A 16,616-nucleotide genomic window follows, 5' to 3' on the forward strand; every position below is an offset into this window, starting at 1 on the left:
CTGAAAGTGTTAATTCAACACTGAGGAATTTGCTGTGTACCGATGGGTCTTTCTTTCAGCTCAAACTAGTCTGGCCATTCTCTGATAAGACATTTCTACCAACAGCTCTGCTATTTGCTGCATTTTTTTTTTCCTGCACCATTCAGTGTCAACTCTAATCAGCAGTTTCTGAAATACTCAACCCAGCTTGTCTGGTAACAACAACCATGCCCCAGTCAAAGTCAATATAAAGTAATAAGTCAATATAACAAAGTCAATATTTGGTGTGAACTGACCCTTTGCTTAAAAAATAGTAGTCTCAGGTACAATGAGTTCAGTTTTATAAGGAAATGAGCTGTCGATTTTACATCTTGCAGAACCATCCACAGTTCTTCTGAACACTTTAACTGTCACATGTGCTCCTTAATTTTGCACCAAAACCCAGGAGCCTTCATTATGTTTTCTTTTTTAATCTGAAAAGCAGTCTCTTACGTAATATGCTGCTCAGATAGAAACTTTTTTTTTCCTGTAACATTTAATTTTGTGCTGGAAAACGAAAGTTTGGACCTCAAATTTTTTTTGTATTGAGTCATTAATGTAGGAGTCAGAAAATAGAAATCTATAACAAAGTTTGTATGAAAAAAATAAGGTGCCTAAGACATTTGCGCAGTACTGTAGATGAAAAGAAAATGGTGAACTAAAGCTGTACTGTATTTGGAGAATGCTTTATCAAGCACCTTCATGTCATAAAAAGGAAGCACTTCTCCATAAGTGTTCTTTTAAAGTCATAAAACTTCTGCAGATCAAAGTCAGTATGTCACAGATTTTCTGTTTTATTCTTTTTTACAGTCAAGAGAGATTGTTGAACAATCTCAAGGCATTTCGAATAGTCTCAGAAGTCCCAGAACTCCACTTCCTGCTCTATGGATTAGTTGGAGCAGGAAAGTCCAGCACCATAAACACCATCAGAACCATTTTTAAAGGACGTCAATTGATTGAGTGTCTGGCTGCTGCACTGTCTGGCGAGAGTCAGACTAAAAATGTGAGTCCAACCTGCAACTCTGTCAAGACTTCATTCACAGTTTGCACACATTGTCACTTGCAGCTTACAACACACAGATATATATATATATATATATATATATATATATATATATATATATATATATATATATATATAAAAGAGAACCCAGTTAAACAAATGAGACAAAAATATTATACTTTGTCATCTCTTGATTGAGGAAAATGATCCAATATTAAGGGTGGTATGGTGGTGTAGTGGTTAGCAGTGTCGCCTCACAGCTAGAAGGTCCTGGGTTCGAGACCAGTGGCTGGCGAGGGCCTTTCTGTGTGGAGTTTGCAGGTTTCCTCCGGGTGCTCCAGTTTCCCCCACAGTCCAAAGACATGCAGGTTAGGTTAATTGGTGGCTCAAAATTCACCATAGATGTGAGTGTGAATGGTTGTTTGTCTCTGTGTCAGCTCTGCGATAACCTGGTGACTTGTCCAGGGTGTAACCTGCCTCTCACCCATAGTCAGCTGGGATAGCTGACCCTGTAGAACAGGATAAGCGGCTACAGATAATGGATAGATGGATCCAATATTACATATCTGAGAGTGGCAAAAGTATGTGAACCTCTAGGATTAGCAACTACTTTGAAGGTGAAATTAGAGTCAGTTGTTTTCAATCAATGGGATGACAATCAGGGCCCTGTACTACGAACGGAGGTTAACCTACCTAGAAGTAACCCAGGGTTCCCCCGCTAAACCGGGGTTGACAAAACCTGGTTATCTTGTTTGGGGTTAAACGGTACTACGACGCCAGTTTTGAAGTTGATTTGTTGAACCTGGTTTAACCTAATCAGGGTTAATGCGCGTTCACGTTAAAGGGGAGGTTATCAGCGCAAATCCCCACTGTTCACAATGACAATATTCTTTTAGCTATTTCTGTTTCTTTTAAAGGGCGGCACAGTGGTGTAGTGCACTGTCGCTTCACAGCAAGAAGGTTTTGGGTTCAAGTCAAGTGGCTGACAAGGGCCTTTCTGTGTGGAGTTTGCATGTTCTCCCCATGTCTGCATGGGTTTCCTCTGGGTGCTCTGGTTTCCCCCACAGTCCAAAGACATGCAGGTTAGGCGAATTGGTGGTTCCAAATTGACCGAAGGTGTGAGTCTGAATGGTTGTGTATCTGTATGTGTCAGCCCTGCGATGATCTGGCAACTTGTCCAGGGTGTGCACCACCTCTCACCCAGAGTCAGCTGGGATAGGCTCTAGCTTGTCTGTGACCCTGTACACGATAAGTGGTTACAGATAATGGATGGATGTTTCTTTTTAATATATGATAGCAAAGCCACCATTTTGTTTTTCTCTGCTCATGGTATATGAGCTGATAGCCTAGTAGTAGAGTAGCCAATCACAGCATGCAATTGCTCATATCCAGTGAATGTGGATTTTCAAGGTTTATCAAGATCTGGAAAATTAAGTCTCATAATTCAGAAATTGTATCCAGGAGCATTTACAAAAGAAATGTGGTTTTTTTATGGACATCTGGTTTGTTTGGAAAAAGAAAATGGTTTGGTTAGAAATCAGAAGGTATCACCCCTGGAAACCTCTGAAGAAATACTTACTACATCAACATTGGAGATTCCAGCCGATTTTGCTGCAAGTATGTAAAACAAATTGGGCCTGTTTTCATGCACGTTTATGTAATTTTCTGCCAGAACACATTTAAAATTTGGATGTACATAAGGCAGTGTTTATGCACTTGGGCTCAGGTACTATTTCCCATCAAAAAGGAATTTGTTCACACTTATATTATATAATGCAACAGGGATGTGATATTCTCATCTTCAAAGAAACATTTTCCAACTCACTTTCGTCTACCATAATCTGCTTTTAGTACAAACACATTACTAAACACACTACTTTTCTCAATTACTATCTCTCTCTTTTTAAAATGTTCTTGTGGATGTACACGATTAATGATGTCACACTTCAACATAAATCAGCTACTTCACTTTAACTACTACAAAATGAATACAATTCAATAATTGTTTTAAACAAAGATGGAAATTAAAGCCACACCAAATGCATGTGATTTATGTCCATCAAAAGGTAATAAAAGTGATTTTTCATGGACCATCTACTTTTTCCTTCCATATATTAGTAACCTTCAAACTCTATAAAAAACATACAAATCACAGATCCCCACTTTCTATACATTTTGAATATAAAATCACATTCTACAACAACTATTCAGCCTGTAGTTGCAGATTGTTTGTACATGAATGATGTTCATTAGACCAAAATGGGTGATCAGAATAAGCACAAATGACATTTATTCACTGTCCCATTGTCTTAAATCAAAAAATTAAGTCAACTATTTTGGACTGTTTCACTTTAACTATTCCCTTCACCCCACAATCTATTGATTTTTTTTGTATAAATGGGCATTTTTTTGCATGCAAAAATGAAGTGCATTCTTACTCCCATCTCATATGGAAACCTAATTATCATCCATCCATCCATCCATCCATTATCTGTAGCTGCTTATCCTGTACAGGGTCGCAGGCTAGCTGGAGCCTATTCCAGCTGACTATGGGCGAGAGGTGGGGTACACCCTGGACAAGTCACCAGGTCATCACAGGGCTGACACATAGAGACAAACAACCATTCACACCTACGGTCAATTTAGAGCCATCAAATAGGCTAACCTGCATGTCTTTGGACTGTGGGGGAAACCGGAGCACCCCCTAATTATTATATGGAGTGTTAATTATGTCTTATCTGTGAAGATACTCAGTCGTCCAGGTACATAGTAATCTGTGGTTGGTAGAAGAGAGCAACTGGACTTGCTTGAAAAGTCTTGAAGACGTTTCGCCTCTCATCCGAAAGGCATCCTCAGTTCTGTCTGTCTAATAGGGAGTATCAAGTATTTATCCTCTCATGGATCATAATAGAATCTGAATCAGAATGCTAATGACCATCACTGAACAGAGGTGGGTGTCTATGACATCTATCAGCCACCTTCAATGCAGCCATCAGCATTCTGATTCATATTCTATTATGATCCATGAGAGGATAAATACTTGATACTCCCTATTAGACAGACAAAACTGAGGATGCCTTTCAGACGAGAGGCGAAACGTCTTCAAGACTTTTCAAGCAAGTCCAGTTGCTCTCTTCTACCAACCACAGATTAATTATGTCTTGTGTCTGATATTCCAAAAGTAATAAAACAACAACAAACTGCAATTTCTGTCAGCCAGCTGGCTATTCATAGCATTACAATATTTGAAAACTATAAATGAAACACATACTTGTCATTATGAAAACATCTTGTATTTTGGAATAAGAGACTATGCTTGATAGTGTTTTCATTCTAACCCCAGCACTTTTTTTTTTTTTATGGAGGCATTGTTTCTGGGTTACCCATGCATCCATCTGTCTGTATCTGAAGTGGTGAAAGTGTTCGTAAATTATCATTTCAACCAGCATATTGACTGATTAGATTCTGGAATTGATCCAAACAGGATCAAGATCAAATTAAGGTCAAATGTCTCATATAGTTTTACATCAGTGGTTTCTTCACTGAAGTATGTTCTTAAGATTATTTCAGGGATACAAATTAGTAACAAGGGGGAGACCAGTTGGCAGAGGAGGCATCCTGATCATTGCTGTTGCTGTTGATTTCTGTTTGTGTTACAACCTCAAATCAGAAAAATTTGGGATGGTATGTTGAAATTGAAATTAAAACTGAAAACAACGATTTGTAAACAATTGTTGACCTGTATTGCACTCAAAACACTGCAAGAACACATTATTTGATGTTTCACCTGATTGTGTGTGTGTGTGTGTGTGTGTGTGTGTGTGTGTGTGTGTGTGTGTGTGTGTTGTTTCAAAATAAATACATGCCAATATTGATCCTTGCAACACATTTCAAAAAAGTTGGGACAGTAAGCCATTTACCACTTTATAATGTTGCCATTCCTTCTCACAACACTGTGATTTTGTCCCATTTTTCCTGCAAACAGGTCTTAAAGCATATATGCAGAGCCATGGCCTCACTTTCGTTTATAAATGCCTTGAGACCTCAAGAATGGCACAGGAATAGTTTTAAGCATTAACAATGAATCTAATATAGTAATTTTTACGATTAAAGTGATTTATATAGGTAGTGGTCTGAGTGAATGACCTTGACGTCCGTAACGTCACAACAGGAAGTCTATCGGTCTCATCGCCATTTCCATTATACTAAAACACAGAGCTGACTGCAACTCCGAGCCTCCATTTTGAGCTAATTTATCGCCATGCCACGTAGATGTGTTTTTGGCCGGTACAGCAACACAACAGAAGCTGGCTTTACGTTGCATTCATGGCCCAAGAATGTTCAAACTGCAAAGATTTGGAAACGTTTTGTAAGAAGTTCACGGGCACATTGGGCGCCTACGAAGTGGTTTCTCCTCTGCTCTGCACATTTTACCGAGGACTCATACAAAACCTCTGATCTGTTGAGGAGCATTGGCTATAAGTCCGTATTGAAAGAGGGTGCAGTACCAATAATTAAAGAAAAAGAAAACTACAAGAAAAGGAAAGTATTTATTTTTTTAAAAAGGAAAGTTCAGTTGCACCAATCTTCCCGGAGTGAGCTGAGGGTTGTTGCTAAAACCCGGGATGGAACGGGACATGACATATCACTCGGGCAGTGACCTTCCCGCGGTTGTTGCTAAAACTCATGACATTCCATTCCATCTGGGAATTTTAGTAATTGTCTGAGCCGAGCAGTAATGGCAGAGTACTCCGTATGGACAAAATAGAGAATGAGTGGACCAGCCATCTTATTTCTAAACTGGATATTGCTGCCATCTCGCCCTTATGTGGAAGAAACGAATGAACGGAGAACTGAACGAACAACTGAAAGTCAGATTGTTTCAAAACAATCGGCCATGAGCTCGGCCTTCAGGAAGCGAGAACACAGATGGGTAAGCGCCGACTCTCATTTGGATATAAAACAACAAAAACAACACCACTCGTTGTTTGCCTGCATTTAGATTAATACATGTAACTTGTATTGTGTGTTTAAGTTACCAGTATAAGATTATTTCATTTGCTTCAGAATGTGATTGTCTCAGTTCATCTGATTATTTAATTAGCCTTTTACGTTTTATCAGTGAAAATGCATGCATGTACATGTATGTTGCATAAGTTATAACACCTATACTGTTTTAATGAGAGTCAACCCACAATCAGTGAGGTCAAATCAGTCTTAGTTGAGCAAGTTGGTAACGGTATTTCTTACTTTCACCATAAATTTTTATTTATATGACGTTGGTCAATAGCTGTAAAAGGCCTCGGCCTTAAAACCGATTACCGCTGTGATGTCATGCACTCAGGGCTGGCTGGCTCAGTGGGGCAGCTCAAATACCAACTTTGCGGTCGATTTCTCATCTTATCTCATTATCTCAAGCCGCTTTATCCTTCTACAGGGTCGCAGGCAAGCTGGAGCCTATCCCAGCTGACTACGGGCGAAAGGCGGGGTACACCCTGGACAAGTCGCCAGGCCATCACAGGGCTGACACATAGACACAGACAACCATTCACACTCACATTCACACCTACGGTCAATTTAGAGTCACCAGTTAACCTAACCTGCATGTCTTTGGACTGTGGGGGAAACCGGAGCACCCGGAGGAAACCCACGCGGACACGGGGAGAACATGCAAACTCCACACAGAAAGGCCCTCGCCGGCCCCGGGGCTCGAACCCAGGACCTTCTTGCTGTGAGGCGACAGCGCTAACCACTACACCACCGTGCCGCCGCGGTCGATTTTAACTCTCAAAAATATATATTTTTATTCCCATTTATTCAGCATACAAGAGTCAAGGATGGAGATACTATCCACTCAGAAATTTATTTAAAAATAAAGGCTCTACGTATCTGCTTTAAGGTGTCCAACAGTACAAGGTTGTCATTATCATGTTTTTCATTTCAAAATTCTCCACACATTCTCTACTGGGGATAGAGGGGACACACCCTCTTCTTCCACAGCCACACCTTTGTAATGTGTGCAGAATGTGGTTTGCATTGTCTTGTTGAAATATCCCTGGAGATGATGCCGTCTGGGGCGGCACGGTGGCGTAGTGGTTAGCATTGTCGCCTCACAGCAAGAAGGTCCTGGGTTCGAGCCCAGTGGCTGGCGAGGGCCTTTCTGTGTAGAGTTTGTATGCTCTCCCCGTGTCCACGTGGTTTTCCTCTGGGTGCTCCGGTTTCCCCCAAAGACATGCAGTTAGGTTAACTCGTGGCTCTAAATTGATCGTAGGTGTGAGTGTGAAGTATTGTTTATCTCTATGTGTCAGCCCTGTGATGATCTGGCAACTTGTCCAATGTGTACCCTGCTTCTTGCCCATAGTCAGCTGGGCTAGGCTCCAGCTTGCCTGCAACCCTGTAGGACAGGATAAGTGGCTACAGATAATGGATGGATGATGTCATCTTGAAGGCAGCATATGTTGCTCCAAAGTCTTAATGTCCTTTTCTGCATTAATGCTTCCATCACAGAAGTGTACAGTAAGTTACAGTACCTTTGCCAAGGGCACTGACACAACCCCATACCATGACAGACCCTGGCTTTTGGACTTGTTGCTGTTAACAATCTGGATGGTCCTTTTCATCTTTGGGCTGGAACCCAACAAAGACCTGGAATACTGCTTTGTCTGACCATAATACACATTTCCACTGTGTGATGGTCCATCCTTGATGCCTCCGAGCCCAGAGAAGTCGATAGCACTTCTGGACACAGTTAGCATATGGCTTCTTTTTGCATAGTAAAGTTTTAACTGGCATTTGTGGATGTATTGACAAAGGTTTGCCAAAGTAATCCTGAGCCCATGTGATTATATCAGCTATAGATGAATGATGTTTCTTGATGCAGTGCCGTCTGAGTGACTGGAGATCACAAGTGTTCAACTTTGGCTTGTGCCCTTGCACTTTACATACTAAAATTCCTCAAATTTAATGATATTATGCACCATAGAGGGTCCAAATCCCTTGTATATTTCTTTGAGGAACATTGTTTTTAAACATTTCAATAATTTTCTCATGCATTTGTTGACGAACTGGAGATCCTAAGCCATCTTTGCGCCTCAAAGACAAGGCTTTTCCTGGGAACTGCTTTTGTACCAAATCATTACAATTACCAGTTGACATCACCTGTTTCAAATCATATCATTATTTCATTGTTTTACTTCATTACTAGCCCTAAAGTGTCTCCTTCCCAACCTTTTTTTGGAGTGTGTTGCAAGCCTGAAACTCAGGAATGGATGTATATTAACAAATGAAATTAAGTTGACCAGACAAAACATGAAATACTCTCTGCAATGAAATACAAGTCAAAGTAAAATTAAAACTCATTGCTTTTTTGTTTTCCATACCACCCCAACTTTTTCTAATTTGGCTGAATTTGAGTGACAACACATACAAATGTGAACATTTACTTTAGTTTTACAGATTTGAAGTTCCAAAAGAAAAAGGATCTTTTCCTTTTGCCTTCTATGACATAATGGGCCTGCAAGCAAATGGCGGTGTGCACACGGATGATATCATCAGTGCTGTAAAAGGTCACATGAAAGCTGGTTACGAGGTAAGGTAAAATCCCCTTCATTGTTACACTATTTAAATTACACTTGTGTATAAGGATTATGGCCTGCATTATAATTGCTTTGTCTCTTTATTATAATCTTCATGAGCTTCATCTTCATACATGAGCACAAAAAGTATAGGAAATGCAAAAGACTAACATGTTATGCATACATATACACTGATCAGCCATAACATTAATACCACTGACAGGTGAAGTGAATAACATTGATTATCTCATTACAATGGCACCTGTCAAGGGGTGGGATATATTAGGCAGCAAGTGAACACTTGTTGTTGGCATCCATCTGTCTCGGGAGATAATGGACTTTTGCGCCTTGGGTCAGTGAGTGGTAAAGGTGCAGCACCTGCTGTGGCTGAACAGTCCAATTCTGGAGTGGCAGGTCTTGCTGCAGTTGCTGCATGTGAAGGTCTCAGAGGGCTGCGAGTCTGCTCTTTGTTTCTTCTGTTGTCGTCTCTGGGTCCACTGCTCCTGTCTCCTGTGTTTGCTCTGTTGGACGCCAAGCTTGACGGTCATCCTCCAGCCTGTTGCAGTCAGCTGCCAGCTTCTCCCGGGTTGATGGGTTGATGTTGCAGGCTTTCATGTCCCACTTGCAGATGTCTTTATAGCACAGAGTTGGCCTGTCCATGGGTCTCGTGCTGCTGGCCAGCTCTCCGTACAACAGGTCCTTGGGGATGCGGCCATCCTCCATACAGCTCATATGGCCCAGCAAGTGAACGGTCACTTTTATATATAAGTGACTGGTCAATATAGATATACATAAGTATATATTTGTTTTACTATACAAAACAACCAATAGTAACCAGACACTACATATTTACATTTTTCTCTTTCTTTAGTGTAACGTCAGAGACCCGTTATCTGATGACAGCACATATTACCTCAAAAATCCTACCCTAAGTGATCGGATGCACTGTCTGCTGTGCATTGTAGCAGCAGACACAATTGGATTAATTGGAAATGATGTCCTTCACAAATTTCAGACTGTCAGCAAAGCAGCACGCAACATAGGTGAGTCAGTTATTCAGAAAATGCTATGAATTAAACCAAAAAGCTGTATTCATATTCACAGAAAAATAAAAAACATCTTTGAAATCTCTCTCTCTCTCACACACACACACACACACACACACACACACACGATAAATGATTCAGGTAAATGATTCAGAATGATAAATACAAATCAAATATAATACTTTTTGGTAGAGCTTTCTAGATGCAAAAAATGATATAATTAAACATATTACACAACAAATGATAAAATTAAAAAAACAAACAAAAACATAGGTTAGCATAGGTTACATTACATTTGAAAATTCAACCAAAATGTGTTCATTGTGCGAACTGTTTTTACTGTTATGTATCTTTGCAATAATTCAGAAGTCTGGCCACCCAGCTATAGTCACGTCAGTTAAGCCTTTAGCACAGGAAACTTGTTTGTTCACATTCCCATGAGCACTCCTTATACAGTAACAACACACAGAATAACAGCTCTATTGTCTGCACCTATGATAATGGGTGAATAGTTGTTTGGAATTTTGGCCTCAATGGTATAAAAATGTGATTGCAAACCACATTTTGTAACATTGGTTGTGCTCTGCTCTTCCTCCACTATGTGCATTAATTTCACAGTTGTGATTGTACATATTTAACTCCAGACAGAAGGCTGAATATAGTAGGTGCTTTCCCAGAGGCTCCTTGCATCTCTGGGGTTGATAGAATTTCAAGTTTCATGTTTAACTGTCAAGTGCATAAAATGTCAGTTACAATTTTACATTGACATGCTTGTTGTGAGGCTCAGATACTCTACACCTGTGCAACATAAAAACAAATAAAAAAGGCATGAAAAATGGGGGAAGAGAGAGGAAAGCAGGGAAAGTGATTATTGACAAACAAATTATATATATTCGTGTCTTGCAAAAGTATTCATCCCCCTTGGTGTTTGTCCTGTTTTTTGTTGCATTACAAGACAGAATTAAATGGATTTTTTGTAGGGTTAGCACCATTTGATTTACACAGCATGCCTACCACTTTAAAGGTTCAAGAGAAGGCCGCCCACCAAAATTCACAGACCAGGCAAGGAGGGCATGAATCAGAGATGCAACAAAGACACCAAAGATAACACTGAAGGAGCTGCAAAGATCCACAGAAGGGAATATCTGTCCATGGGACCACTTTAAGCCATACACTCCACAGAGCAGGGCTTTATGGAAGAAAGGCCAGAAAAAAGTAATTGCTTAAGAAAACACATTTGGAGTTTGCCCAACAGCATGTGGCAGACTCCCCAAACACATGGAAGAAGATTCTCTGCTCAGATGAAACTAAAATCTATCTTTTTGGCCATTATGGGAAATGCCATGTGTGGCGCAAACCCAACACCCTGAGAACACTATTCCGACAGTGAAGCATGGTGGTGGCAGCATCATTCCTGTCCCTGCAGATTTTTCATCTGCAGGGACAGGAAAGCTGGTCAGGACTGAAGGAAAGATGGATGGCACTAAATACAGAGCAGTTCTGGAGCAAAACCTGTTTGAATTAGCCAGAAGCTTGAGACTGGGTCGAAGGTTCATGTTCCAGCAGGACAATGACCCTAAACATACTGCTAAAGCTACACTGGAGTGGTTTAAAAGGAAACATTTAAATGTCTTGGAATAGCTTAGTCAAATCCCAGCCCTCAACCCAATTGACAATCTGTGGCATAACTTGAAGATTGCTGTACACCAACAAAACCCATATGACTTGAAGGGGTTGGAGCACTTTTGCCTTGAGGAATGGACAAAAATCCCAGTGGCTAGATGTGCAAAGCTAATAGAAACATACCCCAAGAGACTTGCAGCTGTAATTGCAGGAAAAGGTGGCTTTACAAAGTATTGACGGGGGGGGGGGGGGGGGGGGGGGGTACCTATGCACACTCCAGATTTCTTTTTTTTATCTTAATTATTGTTTGTGTCACAATAAAACAATTTTCACCTTTAAAGTTGTAGGCATGTTGTGTGAATCAAATGGTGCTAATCCCCCCAAAATATATTTTAATTCCAATTTGTTATGCGACAAAACAGGACAAATACCAAGGGGGATCAATACTTTTGCAAGACACTGTATCTTTACGCAACCGTATAATATCCTCTATGTATGGTATGTATGCCAAGTTAGTATGTAAGTACCATGTTAGTGTGGAAGTTCTAACAGTAAACACTGGAATATGTGCAGTCACAATATGTGAACAAAAGTGCAAAAGGTAGTAAAATAAATCATAGCTGTGTCCAATTGTAGTGTCTGAACAGACAACTATACACATATGAGAGTATAAAAGGCAGATGAAGCAGCTGTACAAAGTAGCATTTAAATTTAGAAAGTTACAATTAAGTTTGACGTAGTAGTATGTGCAGTGTCTAATAAATATGATCAATATATTGATATATTGCAGATATACAGATCTTAGTCCTTAGTGGCAGTAAAGTGGTAATAGTGTCCTTAATAAAAATTGCAACATGCCCAAAAGTGAGAGAAACATATAAAGAGATTGTTCATGATTGTCCTTGAGCTGTCAGTAAGGTGACCAATATGTGGGAAGTAGTGGAGGCATGAAGTGAAAGAGTGGAAGAAGGAGTAATGACTGGATTACAGTTTATTCAAGATTCTGTTGGCCTGCAAGTAAAAACTGTACTTCAACCTGCTGGTTCTGGATTAGCTGGCAACTAGCCTGTTAATTCAAACTAACCTAACAAAATTACAACTTTTTTTTTAAACTCTGCCTATGTACTTTGCTATCTAATCTGTCTGTTTTGTTCTCCAGTCTGAGTTCTGTCACAGATCAAAATTCTTAACTGCATTGCAAGACAGATTCCACAAGGATTAATCAAGCTGTTTTTTATCTATCATACACTAGCCTACAAGGTGGCACGGTGGTGTAGTGGTTAGCACTGTTGCCTCACAACAAAAAGGTTCTGGGTTCGAGCCCAGTGGCCGACGAGGGCCTTTCTGTGTGGAGTTTGCATGTTCTCCCCATGTCTGTGTGGGTTTCCCCCATAGTCCAAAGACATGCAGGTTAGGCTAATTGGTGGCTCTAAATTGACCATAGATGTGAGTGTGAATGGTTGTTTGTCTCTGTGTCAGCCCTGCAATGACCTGGTGACTTGTCCAGGGTGTACCCTGCCTCTCGCCCATAGTCAGCTAGGATAGGCTCCAGCTTGCCCGTGACCCTGTACAAGATAAACAGTTATGGATAATGGATGGACACTAGCCTCCCACCAAATTAGAGAACAAATAAATGGCTTAACTGAGCAGCAAGAAAAATCAAAAACTTTATCACATTCTCCCTTGATTGGCCACAGATCCTGACAATCAGTATTGGCACGACTCATTCATGCCTGAAGTTAGAACATTATCATGTTTGCTGATCTTAACTGTTGTGTGATTTATGCGTACAAATTTCCAACCAATTCCAACCTGATACCCCTGACACAGTACTGACTATGAATTACAGGATTCAAAATGACTCATCAGGGTGACTCACAGCAGCTTAAGAACGTCATATCACAGAGTGCTCTTTGGCTCTTGACTAAGTAGTTTTTCATTTTCAACAAAAAGATTCTCAGCACTATAATAACTAATTGATATGAGTGTACCTTTCAGAAGGTTGTTGTTATGTTAGAGTATTTCAGATTATGATTAATAAACTAGGTACCCACTGTCAGAGTCGAACAGTAACCGTGTATCTTCTGTATGCTAACTGTCTGTACTACAGGAGTCCCTCAAGTAGTTTTGATGACAAAAGTAAACAATGCCTGTGTAATGACAAAGGATAATTTGCACAACATCTACAAAAGCAAGAAGATCAAGGCTAAAGTGAGTAGTTTAGGCATCTCTGCAAAGATTATTAATTATTTGTACAATGTGTAAAAAAAAATACAACTGTGTGTGTGTGTGTGTGTGTGTGTGTGTGTGTATGTATGTATGTATGTATGTGTATATATATATATATATATATATATATATATATATATATATATATATATATATATATATATGAATATGACTGTGTATGCTTTGTGGGTATGTGCAGATGCATGAATGCAGTCAAAAACTGGGTGTCCCAGTGAACTGTATATTTCCTGTCTGGAACTATCATGAGGAGACCCGCATAAACGAGGATATGAACTGCTTGATGCTGGAGGCTTTGACACATGCTGTATATTGTGCTAATGACTATGTGAAACATGCTAGTGAACAATTGTAGAAGGATGAAAATTCACACAATTAGCATTTGGATTTTTTTCATATTAAAGGAGAAGTCATCAGTTCTAGAGATAATTCAACTCAGCAGCCAAACAAATACAAACCTCCCTTCAGTGCTCCTTCAGAAGCCCTTTCAACCAACTTCATGGATGCACATTGCCAAGGCAATGACACTAACAAAAAAGATTGTTTTTGTTCAAAAAAAAAAAAAACAGCTGAACAAAAAAGAAATTTCTCTTTCACATAGCTGAAGGAAAACAAATAAACATCATCAAACAAATGGCATGCAAGCACACAAACATATCAATAGCATTTCTGGTATTGTGCACAATATCACAAAACCTGATAATATTATAAAGTTTTACTGTCTTTGCTATTTACACCTCATTTCTCAATGTCAAATGGCAATGACCTGATACATTTAAGAACTTTCAACATGGTATGTGATGTTATAGTTGGAATCTAAATGTTCTACTGGTGGAGCCAATGTTCTGGTTTAGTTAAAATAATGTTTAAATTGTGTTTGCATGTATAATAGGTATAGACTTTCAATGATATGAATAGTTGGTTTAACTGTCTGTTTTATGCTGATGTGATTAATTTATAACACCAAAACATGTTATGTTAACTATATTTAATAGTTATTCCACAAAATCGAGTCATATGCACCTTGTCAGCTACAGTATAAGCCATGTACAATGAGATTGAGTGGAATAACTGTTTTATTATATCCACATTCACTGGATTTTCAGAAACAGCATTTTTATGTTTATTTTTTGCAAAATTGATAAATAAAAACTTTATACAAAATGTCCGACAAAATAATTTCTGCTTAGAATGTAAACAAACTGGTGAAATGACAGTAGCAATTTGTGAAAAAATGCTATAATAATAATTCTTGAAAAAAAAAGATGCATTCTTACCATCAAATACTTGTATTCCATATTTTGTTGCTTTTTTGTATGGGGGGGGGTTGTTTTCAAGTAGAGCTTTTGTTTTGTCCTTGATTGGTTTAGCAACATGCGCTGCCATTTTCTTTTTCTCTCCTCATGGTATATGAGCTGATAGCCTCGTAGTAGAGTAGCCAAACAGAGTGCAATTGCTCATATCCAGTGAATGTGGAGAGAATATTATATTATATATGAATCGTTTCAAGCATTGTTTTTGTCATCCACTAAGGAATATTTTATTGCATTGCCAAAGTTTTTGCAAATTACTTTTTTTAATCAAAAGATGATCTTTTTAAACAGCATGAACATCATGAAACAGTCAAAATAAAGTTGTTGTTTTTGTATACAATAAAAAACCCACAAATTTTTCAATTAACCAACAGTTCCCTTTTTTCCAGTCAGAATTTATTGCACGAGCAGGGCTGGACCTGGTTAAGCTGATTTAATATATTGAGCGGACCTGTACCTGGGGTGTGGCTATAAAAGGGGTTCTCCTCCTTTTCTCACAGCAGGGAATTTTTAGGCATCTAAGACCCTGTTTACACGTAGCCGGGTATCTATAAAAATGGATATTTATTTATGCAGTTGCACCCATCATTTACACGTAAACGGAGGTTTCAGTCACTGAAAACGGCTGCTTTCGAAAACTCCGGGCAAAGTCGAGATTTGTGAAAACTCCGTTTTCATGTCTGCATGTAAATAGTGGAAAATGGAGTTTTCTCCGTGTTATGGGGAAAACGGAGTTTTAGCATTGTTATCTGACGGTCCCTCCTCCTTGGCTTTCAGATCTCTGGTTGGCTTTCTATTTGTTTGACATGTTTTTGACAGCCTTCCCTGGCTGTTTTTGAGCATTGTGTAAACGGAATTATTTTCTAGTACAGGGAGGAGAAGATACCCGTTTTCATAAACACCTGGCTACGTGTAAACGAAGTATAATTGAGTTTCCTTTGACATGGGCATTTTGCTTATTTTCTCCTTTTCTTTCCCCACCTCACTTTGTTTATCTCATTATCTCTTTTCTTCTGTTTCCCCCATTGGTCTATATACTACTGCATTCATTGCACCCATTCAGACATATCATTTACACTCGCTTATGTTTCCCTTGACATATGGTGGTGTGTTTTTTGCTTTCTTTCTGGTGTCCCTTTATTATGTTGTGGTGTGGAATGAGCCTGCCGTAACATAATTGTGGCGGCTTATCTGGGATTACAGGTGAAAACGTGATCATAGACTTGTGGCATTCGGGTGAGAACATCTTTTGATCGTTTTAGCCAGTTAGCTCATCAGTCTCTGATAAGGAAGAGTGCTCCAGCTAGGCTTTGCCTTTCCATCAGAGTACTGTTTATTTTGTCTTTCTTATTTAGGTTTGTTGTTTTGGGGGGTAATCCTGGTTGGGAGTCACATATTCCTGTCTGGGGCACACTTTCATGCAGTTTTTACGCTGCAATGAAGTTTAGCATTAACCAGCCACCACGAGGCCAGCACACCCCTGAACACTAGCTTGGTGAGTTAGCTTCATTTATAGGATATCCAGGTCACCAGAACACTGTTTAATCACAGGCAGTCGGATAACGGCAGCGACCAGCTAGCGGTTTCACTTGGATGAATCTGGAGTATTTTGGTCCATGCTTGTGGTAAGTCACAGTGAGAATTATTATTTTTTTTTTGTTCACTTCATTTACTTGTTGTATTTTGCTTTGTTACTGAATGTATTGTGATCTAGTTACAGTGATGCTTGAAAGTTTGAGCCCTTTAGAATTTTCTATATTTCTGCATAAATATGACCTAAAACATCATCAGA

The 16,616-nt window shown here is 39.4% G+C and overlaps 1 protein-coding gene across 2 annotated transcripts in view; it reads left to right on the top strand.

The window, feature by feature from the left end:
* LOC132891543 (interferon-induced protein 44-like) overlaps positions 1 to 14,675 on the top strand; it is a 92,253-nt gene extending 77,578 nt beyond the window's left edge. The window contains exons 6-10 of one of the 2 annotated variants that reach the window (XM_060929226.1): positions 829 to 1,021; positions 8,469 to 8,609; positions 9,467 to 9,638; positions 13,375 to 13,475; positions 13,916 to 14,675. In XM_060929226.1, the coding sequence (XP_060785209.1) occupies positions 829 to 1,021; positions 8,469 to 8,609; positions 9,467 to 9,638; positions 13,375 to 13,475; positions 13,916 to 14,116 (808 nt within the window). In that variant the 3' untranslated portion in view covers positions 14,117 to 14,675. Of the gene's footprint in view, positions 1 to 828; positions 1,022 to 8,468; positions 8,610 to 9,466; positions 9,639 to 13,374; positions 13,476 to 13,692 lie in introns of both variants that reach the window. The other variant, XM_060929228.1, reaches the window with a different exon arrangement.
* The last annotated feature ends 1,941 nt before the right edge of the window (positions 14,676 to 16,616 follow it).

The sequence above is a fragment of the Neoarius graeffei genome, chromosome 9, assembly GCF_027579695.1.
Source record: "Neoarius graeffei isolate fNeoGra1 chromosome 9, fNeoGra1.pri, whole genome shotgun sequence".
Lineage (NCBI taxonomy): Eukaryota > Metazoa > Chordata > Actinopteri > Siluriformes > Ariidae > Neoarius > Neoarius graeffei.